This window comes from Akebia trifoliata, chromosome 9, assembly GCF_017979445.1.
Source record: "Akebia trifoliata isolate Shusen 1 chromosome 9, ASM1797944v1, whole genome shotgun sequence".
In the NCBI taxonomy this organism is placed as follows: domain Eukaryota; kingdom Viridiplantae; phylum Streptophyta; class Magnoliopsida; order Ranunculales; family Lardizabalaceae; genus Akebia; species Akebia trifoliata.
Genome location: NC_141383.1, coordinates 14,422,807 through 14,434,860, shown reverse-complemented (window position 1 = coordinate 14,434,860; position 12,054 = coordinate 14,422,807). Strand labels below are relative to the sequence as shown.

General features: G+C 35.2%; 1 protein-coding gene across 1 annotated transcript; it reads right to left on the bottom strand.

Moving 5' to 3' along the window:
• Positions 1-9,165: 9,165 nt before the first annotated feature.
• LOC147394358 (50S ribosomal-like protein) lies at positions 9,166-9,971 on the bottom strand. Its single transcript, XM_086454312.1, has one exon. It carries the CDS (start codon positions 9,703-9,705, stop codon positions 9,259-9,261), a length of 447 nt encoding a protein of 148 aa, XP_086310438.1. The 5' UTR covers positions 9,706-9,971; the 3' UTR covers positions 9,166-9,258.
• Between the last annotated feature and the right edge of the window lie 2,083 nt (positions 9,972-12,054).

Sequence of the window (12,054 nt, the reverse complement as noted above, 5' to 3'; positions counted from 1 at the left end):
ATCAAGCTCATATGTGGTATGGGACGCGTATGAGAGTGGAGTCACAACTGGAATCCGGGATATTCCTCTCTATCTTTACCAGTGAACTTGTAATGTAAAGGTGGTCGTATACGAATGGTTTGTATATTTGGGAATCACATGCACGCCTGATAGGCATAGACGAAGATGATTGGTCAGTGATCACTAACAATCTATAGTAGTCAAATGTCCTGACACATCGAAAAGAGACCCATTGCTTACGGTCACGTCAAACGGCTAGCCTGAGCCGGATAAATGGTCAACCAAGTGTGGTAAGTGCAGCGACCGGCCACAAAATCAAAAACTAAAAGTCAGAAAGAAATTGTAACATCATGTCCCGACTGGGAGCGATCCAGTCGTGAATCCCAACACTCTAATTCCAATACTCCACCATTGTGTATTATGTATCTGTTGTTTATTTTGATATATAAAATGAAATTCATGTTTGTTATTTCTATTTGATCAATTAGATTTGTATAAAAAGATAATGTTATAGTGAGTACTGCTGATCGATGTAATGTGAGTTTTAAAATGTTTAGTTGCTCATCCCTGGCTATATGTACCAGTTAATCGTAGTTTTTTCTGTAAAATTTTGTATATTTTAAAATGATTCAGTATGCTTATTCGTTCATGTTAGGAGGGGTTATTGGTAGAAATTGTTTGTTTCCCTACTGGGTAACCATTGTTACTCACCCTTTCCTTCTCTATTTTTTAGTTTCAGATCCGAAGTTTGACGAGGCAGGTATAGAGCACGAGTGAGAATCATCTGGTAGGTCAGATAGACAGTCAGAGTTCGTCACTTGGTGAGTATTGGGGTTATTACCCTTAGTGGTGTCGATTTATCCGAGAGTATTATACATGTTGTTCTGAGTGTTAAGATTTCTGTTAGAGTGAGGAATTTTGTATAATCCTGTATTCTGGTTATTCTTCCGCACTCTGATCTTTCGTACGTTATTAGACGTGTATAAGCTTCCGCTAGTATTATATTTTGTATATGTATGCAGGATTGTATGTCGTTTATCAGGTACAGGTTGAACGCCTTGGAATGCTAACATAAACAGAGGAGACCATGCCGAAATTTCGAGGTGCCACCTAGTACCTCGAGATCTGATATGGGGATTTGTGTTAGTGTTCGGCGGGGCGCCACAGCTTCTCTTGGTCTTCAAGCTTAGAAGACGATGATGATTCACACTGAATTTGTTATAGAGTCGTTACTTATCATATGCAGCATGTTTAGTGGGAGATATTTTTGATCAATCTCCAAGTGCGAGATTGCTGTGGCTTGTGGAGCTTGATAATACTGGTCAACAAGTAGGTATTGTAAATCAAGCCAGGTCTTTACACTTTAACTGTGTAATATTCAACATGTAGATACTTGGGTATATATATATATTTCTCATTTTTGGTGAAAGTGTGTAATTTGTAACTGTGAGTTTTTTTCTTCATAGTGGAATCGGTGTGATCCATGGATATACCTTAATCTAGAGGGAACCATGTGAAATCTTTTTGTTTTTTTTTTGTGTGATTGCATCTTGTGTTTGTTTTCTTATTTTGATTTCGCCCGTCTTCTTAACATACATAGCATAGTGTTCCTCATGAAACTGTTGATGTTATTTCGTCGTTCTTTTTAGTAGGAGGATATGGAACCATGGAAGAGATGTTGGAAATGATAACATGGTCACAGCTATGAATCCATAATAAATTGGTAACCCATCGTTTTTTGTGCTAATAGAAGAACAACAAATGGTGTTCTAACCTCTGTTTTTTTATTTATTTATTGGTTTATGCACACAAGTTGGTCTGTTAAATGTTGATGGGTAATACAATTCTTTGCTTGCATTGTTTGATAATGGTAACTTATTAAATCAACTCTTAATGGTTCTCAACTTCCAAAATTTAGAATCAAGTCCGATCTGAAACTACTATTTCTATGTAGCTTTTTTTGGTGGCACAACTATTTCCACCACTAAAACTATCACTTCCATATTCAAAGTAGTTGTTCTCCAATTTATATTTACAGTTAAAACAAGCAAAGTTTATTTATCTCTATTGTTGTTCAGTGCAGTATACCACTATTTGTGCTGCAGGAGAATCTGAATAACAAGTTTATGAGCCATCAGACATTGATGACGCATCAGTTGTAAAAGATGAGATTGTTGTAGAGCCCCAATTCATTCAAATCAAAATGAAGTTCATTCAATTGCTTATGAAGAATATATTGCTTTTTAAACAGAGTACTTGATCTAAGTTCTATACCCTTTTATATGTGAGCAAGTTGTGATCTTGCATTATTGAAGTTGGTTAATGTTCTTTGGGCAATTTCATTTGTGTTAAGCTTTGAAATTTCATCGAGAAATAAGCAGAAATTTGCAAAGAAGTCTACTCCAAGTTGAGAATTATACATATCTAAATTTAGGATTTAAAATATGATATAGATAATATATACTGCTAGTGCAGTTCCCACTAATGTATATAGATATATATGGGTCACGATCCTTATACACATAAAGTTACTCATAAAGTTGCAACATGTTTTGTCTTATATGGGCAAAAAGGTTCAGACTGGACTGATTTTTTGTGAGGATGATCTCTATGGTGAGAGTACCATCCTTGCGAAAAATCAGCCTATTCTAAAACTTCTGACCCTATCAAAGGTGATTTACAAAAAATGGACGGTTCAGAATTCTTCAACTTGTAAATATGAGACTACAAAAAATCAGCCCCATTCCGAATCTTTTAACCGATACAAGACAAAACACACTGTAACTTTATGTTTATAAGAAAAAATATACATATATTTACCAATTTGATATGGGTTCAGTTTGATTTTTTGTTGTATACAAGTCTTGAGTTGAGAACCAAATTGAATTGACCGGTTCTACATTTTCTTAGCTTAGAACCGAATCGCAATTTGTTCCAAATCGAATTAAACCAACTCAAAGCTATCGGTTTGATTCAGCTATCAGTTTGAATTAGACCAATCTGCATCCTTATTAGATGTTTAACAGTTTTCAAAATCTATATAATGACCCCTTACCCATGATTTTTTATCATAAATCAACCTGAATCTAATTCAGAATCATTTGGATTCCTAGACCTAAAACTATTTAATACTATTTAATGATTACAAACCCAAAGCATCTGATTAAAGAAATTTCAATTAATTTGTATTATGTTATCACACAAACACAAATAACAAGAAATAAAGAAACAAGTAACTTTGATCTGGACCTAACACCCAAACTTAAAATGTATTTGATCAAATGACAGTTGGTTGAACGACAATAATGAGAGGGCCCCCTGTACATTATTGTATTGTAAAATTTAAGATTTCCAGGGATGTGTAGTTAATTTTGTATTCTTAATGGGATAATTAATAAGTTTGAAGATTTTTATATGGTGCAGAATCAATTTTAGAATTGAATTGACTAAAGTCAAAGGGATTTGATTATGTGATCAACCCACTTAGGGATGACAATTTTGCCCCGCTCCGCTCTTATTGGGTCTATTTTTCACTATTTTAAATGGTTTTGAAATAGGGGCGGTTTGATATAACCATATATATTATCAAAATGTAACTAGTTGAGTGGTATGATGTGTGGAAAAGTGTTTCTACATCTTATGTTCAAACCACCATGTTCAAACCACCATGGCTCCACCCATCCTCTTTTGACTTATTACCGTTAACATGGGCGGGTCGTGGACTGGGATTGTATTAACATTAAAATTGTGCGGGTTACGAGGCGGGGCTTATAAAAGAATTTCGGGGTCAGGGATGGGTCATAGAAATCAGACCCAAGTCAGAGTCGGGGCAGATTTAGGGATAGGTTTAGCTAAGCTAAACCCAGCCCAAACCCACCCCGTTGACATCCCTAGAATCACTTTTGACTAAGGTCAATAATTTGAAGTGATGGGAATAGAGTTTTTTCCTCGATAATATCTTTCTTTCTGTTAATTTTTCCATGGTATGAAAACTCATTGAGCCGACTAGAAACTTGACTGAGGCAATGTGACTCATTTAAAATTTGAGGTGACTCGCCCCGAACTACATCCAACCAATTACATATTTATTTGTGTATAATATTTTTGGGGGGAGTAAAAACTAAATATTTTTATTTATTTATTTAAATGTTAAAAGTTATTTTTAAAATATTTATAAGAGTGATAGATTTGTATTTAAATCATTCAAGTTGACATGATTCATTGTGCATTCAAAGTTGGAGTTTTCAAATTTGAAAACTATCTTTGTTTCTCAATGATGCTATAAATTTCTAGAATTTTCACTTGATAGTCTACATTTCAGTCCAGACAATGCTCTCAAGACCGCTGCCCACTGCCTATAAATTTCGTATTGCACTCTTTCTAGTGTTTTAAATCCTATGAGTGATTGCCGGGGCCACTACCAAAATGATTTTGTTGCACTCTATTTAACCTTTGCCATCCTTCAATAATAATTGGCCTGACACACCATAAATAATTCTGATTAGTTATTTTAATGGTTGGATTTTATCTTTTTTCATCAAAGACTTGCAGCATTGAAGTATTTTTGTGTACTAATGGTAGGGTCACGATGAATAGTGTTTGTGTGGGAATCAATAGTGCATAGATTCACCAGTTCCCAAATCCGATTTTCCTCCCATTAGATTACTACAGTGATGTTTCTTGCAAATACTTTGATGCAAGTTACATATTAGTTGGGAAGAGTTTGAGCTCTTGAAAACAAAAAACCAAAAAAATTCCCTGTGCATTATAAAAGATGCCTAGTTTGTAGATTTTTGGAATCCTGATTGTACCACCTCTGCGTATCATGTTACTTGGTCAGATATCAGGGCTCGGGTCTACTATTTCCCTAATAATGGGGCGCAGTCAGGATTTTTTTGTTGTGGGGACAAATTATAGTTAATTGTACAGTTGAAGAGTTTGAAGATAAATGTTTTTTTTTTTTCTTTTAAATTTAAGAAATTCAAAGATTTTTTGTTGGAACTAAAGGATATTTAGGCTAGAAGGCCAGGCCAAGAGGCAATACAAGGGTATCTAAAATTAAAGCATAAAATCCAAAAAGTTTTGTGGGGGCAATTGCCCCCCATTGGCTCTTTACTAGCACCGCTTCTGAGGCCAAATATCATGGCACTTGTTGACTATGACAATTAATAGTTATGAAGATTTATCATTTGGATTGCATGTACATTCAGTGCGAATTTGATTGAACCAAGCAAGTCGTTGCCAATGTCTCTTCATGATTGCTCGTGTTTTTTTTGTGACATGAAATTATCATCTCCCACTTGTAGAAAAGGTAGCAAGTGGATGTGGTCGACACATGGTTGGAGTTGACTCGAAATTGATATTATAACTCAATTGTAAGAACAATGATCCCACCTAAGGATGGAACCAAGATTTTCTCAATTGGGTGGGGGGCAGATTATACAGTGAGATTGAAGATGACTAATTTTAGGGAGAAAAATCAAGAGTTTTATGTTATAATTAAGTGAAAGAAAAGGGTATTTTGATCATTTCAATTTTTTTTTTATTGATACAAATTGTGGTGTTGCCACCAAGTAAACTTCTTTTTAATAAGACCAGTAACTTGGTGTTGACAGAATTGAACCCTGATCAATTATATGATCAAGAGAGCAATGCGAGCGGGCATTCAAGTGAAAGGAGCAATGTCATTGGGTTATTAAAAACAGAGTATCTAAAATATTCACCAAAATGTTAAATACCCCTTGGTCTTGGCAAGGCCTCATCCAATAGAATAATGCAAAAATGACCTCATTATGCTCATCTTAAGCCTAAAGCCAAAAGCCCTTAATTTCTCTTCCAAAATCTATTATTTTCAACCTCTTTGGTAAAATTTTGTATCCTACTTTTCATCTTTAAGACTAATCTACTTTAACTTTCAAATGTAAGAACAAGATGGGATTTTTTGAAGTATAAGTGAGATTTTCTTTTTTTTATAGAAAATACTAAACTAGGGATTAAGGCGATGTTGAAATTGATGAACTAAATATGAAGTTAAATAGATTAAAAAGAATTTATTATAGTAGTTGAAGAGCTTGAGAATGACTTGTTTTAGGAAGGAAAAAAATTAAAGTTTTTTATGTTACAAGTTAAATGAGGATTTTTAGATAATTTTTCGTTAGTCATAAAAAGAAAAAACAAGGTCAAAGGGACATGTTATTCACCAATTTGATAGAGGGGTGTCTAAATCACCGAAAAAATTGAGGGGGATGGACAACAAAATCAAATGCATATGTCTTCAACTTGAAAATACAGGCAAACATTCACCAAAACGTAGTGGGACCGATCAAATGGGTATGTCATGAGCTTTAAAACATGGGTATCTCAAATAATCACCAACATGTAGCGGTGTCTAAAACACCCCATATGTAGAAATCCATCATCGTCAGTGTCAGCTATTTTGCGGATCCCAATTGAAATTATTAATTATGATGGGGAGTGACCCTTGATATTTTTAGCCTTCCTCATGTTGTTGATATTCAACAAGTTAAAATGAATCATATTAAGTTTTGAAACGTTCATTAAGGTGTGGCCCAAAATTTCCTGAAGTCTGTGGCGCCAAAGTGGTATGAAAGAAATGAAATTACAAGGGACAATCCTTTGTATTATTATGGATTCTCAGGTGCCATATGCACACAAGGGGACATATAGTCTTTCTTCTTTTTGCCTTTTGTGGTGGTGGCCGGTGGCGAATGGACTATCTTTTTATTAATTTTAAGTAGGATGTGTCTCCCGCTTGCTCCCATGGCTTTTCACTTACAAAGATTCCAACACCAAAGTTATTTGATGGAAAATTCAAGATCATATAACCTAATCAGATTATAAAATGTGAGAAATTAATACAACTAAAGGTGTCCGCTTGCCAGTGATCGTTAATATATTATGTCTCAGTTCAAAACCCGGCTTCACCTACTAATTATTAACTAGTAATATGAGAGTGTTTATACAAAATCAAAAATTAAAAAGGGAAAGAGTCACGAAATTTATATATTTTGGAGTTTGTATGATTTCTTGTTAAAAATGCGATTTTGAGATGTATTATTACATATTCTCCCTCAAATTCAATTTCCCACCCAAAATGATTTTCCCGCTTAACACTATTCTTTCGAGATTACTGATTACTCCAACCCTCAACACTAAAAATCAATTCTTTAGTATATTCGTAGGTGTAATTGAAATTGGAATTCACTTTTCCAAGATATTCATATTCCCTAAAAGTTAATATCTTGCAATCATACAAACTTTTAAATACAAAAAACTTTGATGTTTAATGTTTTGCGGAATACTTATTGGGGCCACTAACCCATAATTGAATTTTTAGTGGATTTATAGATGAAGATTCAAATTGATTGGTGACATCTAATCATTAAATATGATATCTTTTCATGATTGGTATCTAAGTATGAATTATTTTTGTTACTCAAATCTAGCTCACTATCTGTATAAATATTTTATTTTATTTTCAAACATATAGATCTAACAAGTGATGACTTCATGGGATTAGTTAGAGACGTTTTCAAGAGGAAGATATTGAACTTTTATATTTTTGAAATAAAAAATTTTAAATCTTACATTTTTTTTTTCCCTTTGCTTTTAGAAAGAAAACTTGAATTCCTATCTGTCTATCTTTTACCTTGTGTCATTATCTTATTTATTCCATCGATCCAACCACCTGAGTAGATTTTGACATGTGGAGCCAACAAATAGATGAGAAAGTGACATTAGAGGAGAAGCAGGCAACGTACGTAATTCTACGTTGACCCTTAATGCTTGTCCGCTTAGTATGTAAGGTAGTGACGGTTTCACCCTTACTAAGGGTCCTCGGGCTCCTCTCTTGGCATCCAAAAATATGATCCGATGCTTTTAAGTTGTAGAAGATAAAATTCTATGAATTTTGAAAAATAAAAAAATTATTTTTTATCGTTAAATTTCTTTTTTTTTAGTTTGGGTGTTATGTGGAAGTTGATCGAATACAAAAGAAATTATTCTTTGAAAAACATTTTTTATCTGAGTTTTTCCTTAGAAGTTAGAGGGTTGTGGTGTTGGATTTCTAATGTGATAATCCACTTTTGCAAAAGGACCCTTAGTAAGGCACATTATCTTACCATGTTATTAGTAAGGAAAAGGTTTTCACTTAACACTTTGATCACTAACATTTGTTGTTATTTTACCACTTTATTCTTGATTTTACTATTTTTAGTATAAGGAAGAAATATTTAATTCTTTTTATTGTTTTAAATTATAATGAGAAAAGTTCCCAAAGACATTAATATCCAAATTTAACTCAGATAATAATAGTTAAAATCATATTCAAATCATTTTGCTTGAACTGAATCTGGATTGAATTTGACCTAGCCGAATTACTTAACTCATATTGATAATTTTGTACCATTCATCGTTGTTTGACTATATTTCTTTTTTAATTATTGTGCTAGTCTATTTTATTATTATAATTCATGTTATATTATAGTAAAAAAAAAAAAAAAAAATTTAAAATTTAAAAATACATTTTTTAAAGTGATATATCATTTTGATCTAGATGAATATAGGGATGAATCCTTATCCAATCTAGACCTGATTCGAGTCAATGGACATCAACCCATATTTATAGCTCTTTTTTAAATTTGAGTGTAATCTAAGGATCCAAACCCACTAAATTCGGATTTGGATCACTCAGATTACAAAGAAAATCCGACCCACTTTTATGGTCTAAAGAAAGTCCCTTAAATAATAATTACAAGGGCGGCTAACATAAAATTATACTAAATTATAAGGGTAATATGCAATTTAACTAAAAAACTAAAGAAGTGAAAACGGTTGGATACCTCTTTCAAGTAACGCAAATCAAAAGCGCACGATAGCTACATTCCCAAGTTTCATACTTTACAAGAAGGGCCCACAAGTTCCTCGTTTGCAAAACCTATCTTTCAATCAAATAGATTCTTTATGTAAAGACCAAGTTTGACCGCACAAAGTAAAAATTAAAGAAAGAAATTTAAATCTACTTTAACCACTAATTACTAATCAGGCCAATGTGGGACAACATGCGCATGTAGTAAACACAAGTAATTCAATTATTAAGATAAGAAATATCAAAATTATACGTCCATTCCAGAAAACCCAAAAAAGAAAGAAAAATTACACTCCGAGAAAGAGAATAATTTTCTTTTATAAAAATTCAAAAAAGAAAATTAGGTCATAAAATCTGTACTGTTTCTCCAATTACTCAGGAATGGCAACAAGAACCGGTCGCCAAGCTCTCCTAAGCAACCGATTCCGAAACGCCGCCGAAAGCGGTCTGGGCGAGCCAACTCGTTCCCTCCTAACCATTGATTCACCGATTCGATTTATCATCCCTTCACCGTTAGATCTGATTTTCTCCGTTACCTTGCCGTTATCCTCCAACGGTGGAGATGAAACAAATAGATCCTTCAATGTGTGACTGAGCAAGACCTTGGTCTTCTGAGGCGGATCTGTGACGATTTTTTGGCGATCCGAAGATTCTTCTTGGCGAGGTAATCGACGTCCGCTTCCGGATCTGGTAAGGAACATTCGTAGGGTTTTGCGTCTACGAAGCTGGAATACTGGACTTGTTGTAGGGCTTCGAGATGGACTTCCAGCAATCGCACACTGTGTTGCGAGGAGCTTGAACTTTTGCAATGTCGCCATTGTTAGATCTCTGAATGTTTCTGTGTTTGAAGCTTCGAATCTGTGTCTCCGTCTGTGTCTCTGTCTCTCTCTATCTCAGGGTGTGTGGTGTGAGTGTTAAAAGGGTTTGCTTATGAGGGTAAAAAAGAAGGATCTGTTTGGGCTTGGGTTTGGGTTTGTTTCGTCTCCTCCATTTATTCTTTGTCTCCTCTTTGACGTTTTTTCTTCGAAGTTAGAGCACAAACAGGAGAGAGAGAGAAGTTTGCTTTAAATAATGGAATACGGACGGCTTTTTTGGGGAGTAGCGAAGGTTTATTTTGGATTTTTTGTCTACAAATGGTCTAGCAATACATGTGGCAACTGTTATGTGTTTTAAGCGTTTTTGGAACAAAAATATTAAAGTGGCCCATATAAATTAGGAAAATTTGCGAGTTATCGTAACTCCCTGTCTTAGAGAAGGTTACATAGAAAATAGGAAAAATTAATGGGTCGGACTTATCTGAAATCATCTATGAACGAACCAAATTAGCTGATTCGGACCCTTAGTTAGATCCGAATAAAAGATGGGCCGAATATGTTTTGACCCATGTCAAATTCAACTCGATACGAATCCATCTCTTTGTCTGTCTAAATCCAAAATGATATACTATTTTTAAATTTGTAAAAATATTCTTTTCTATTACTTTACAACAACACGAATTATTATAAAATGTAAGGATTTCAATGGTAAAATAATAATATAGCATTTAACAAAGAAGTGAAGTTGAAAAAATGTTAAATGGTCCAGAATTATATGACCCGACCTAAATCAAGCGGTTCTGATTTGGATTCGAATTCAGATCTAGCTAGAAATTGAATATGGATATATTCAGATCATCTGACTCATTTTATGCGCTATGTAAAGGGATTTCTTTCAAAATTCTTTCTTACTTTTGGGCGGCATCTTGATGGTCCAGTTGCATGTTGCCTAATACAATGATATTGTACCCAACAACGAATCAATTTGTTTCTAATCAGTTTAGATTCGATTTACACTGAGTTTGTGAAATGCAACGAACCAAGAGAACTGTACCAATCAACTCTAAATTTTGGTTCAGCAAATCCTTTTGTTGGTGATTCAAAAATGGACAAGGTTCTTGATTTGTCGATCACTTCTTGTGACCTTCTGCCTTCCTTTTGTAATTGTAGAGATGGATGAGATATTATTATTACGTGGCACCATTAGAGTTGCCACATGTCATTTCCAGGGGTGCTACGCGGCATCCTCTAATGGCTCTAACTCTGATAGCATTAAAGAAGAATAGGGTTGACACTACGTGCTTGGTGAGTCACCTTTAGCTATAGGCAAAAGGGACCTAACCTTGAAAGGACTACACGAGCGTTTGACATACTGCCCTCAGACATAGGCAGAAGCACGATACAACCTCGGACTCGACAGAGACAAGTCGTTGCCTAATGTCAGAGCTGACCTTTTCCCGGACCTGACATTGACGACACACGACAACATGTCAAGAGAGTTGACTTAGGGGAAAGTTCTCTCCTTCCCTATAAAAGGTCTCAAGGCTGTGATTGAAGGGGTCGGACCCCCACTTCTCGAACCTCTATTCATCCTCCCATTGCATTTCATTTGTCTTCCAACTTGTAGCATGCATCAAGGCTCCCACGGCTACTGATATTAAGCTTAGTAGGACCTTGGAGTCTAATAACATGTAATTTCTACTTAATAATCATAAGACTTTATCCGCACTATTCAACATTTGGCAACTCCGCTGGGGAGGTAAATTAAGACCCATGGCACAAGATGAGGACAAGGAGCCATGTCGAGCCAGCTCGTGAGGACGAAACCAACACGGGTGCTAATCATGAACAAACACATAACCCAAGATCGAACGCGGTGGAGACATCGACAATCCCCGATGAAGGTCGTGTTGCGATTATAGCCGCTATGGAGTCATTAGGTGAGATCCTTCGTGGCTTTGTGAATACAAACTTAGAAATCTTAGTGAGGTTGCAACACATGGGGAAGTCACCCCAAAACTCGCCCAATGATCAACCTACGATTAAAGAAGTGGTTGAACCACGAAGTGCCTCGAGTTCCTTTGCTCGTCACCCATTGGTTGGTTCCACTATGTCACTAGATCCAGTACAGGCAACACAGAACGTAGAGCTAGAGATGTACATGCAGCAAGAGAATAGGCCCCCAGGGTACGTGATAGTTGATGAATTAACAAGGCTCTTAGAGAAAGAGCGCAATGTCAAAGAAGGAGAGATGTATGAATACCACTCACCATATCCAGAGGATCTACAGCATAAACCTTACCCAAAAGGTTATGTGTTTCCTACTTTCCCCTTATATGACAGAAAAGGTAA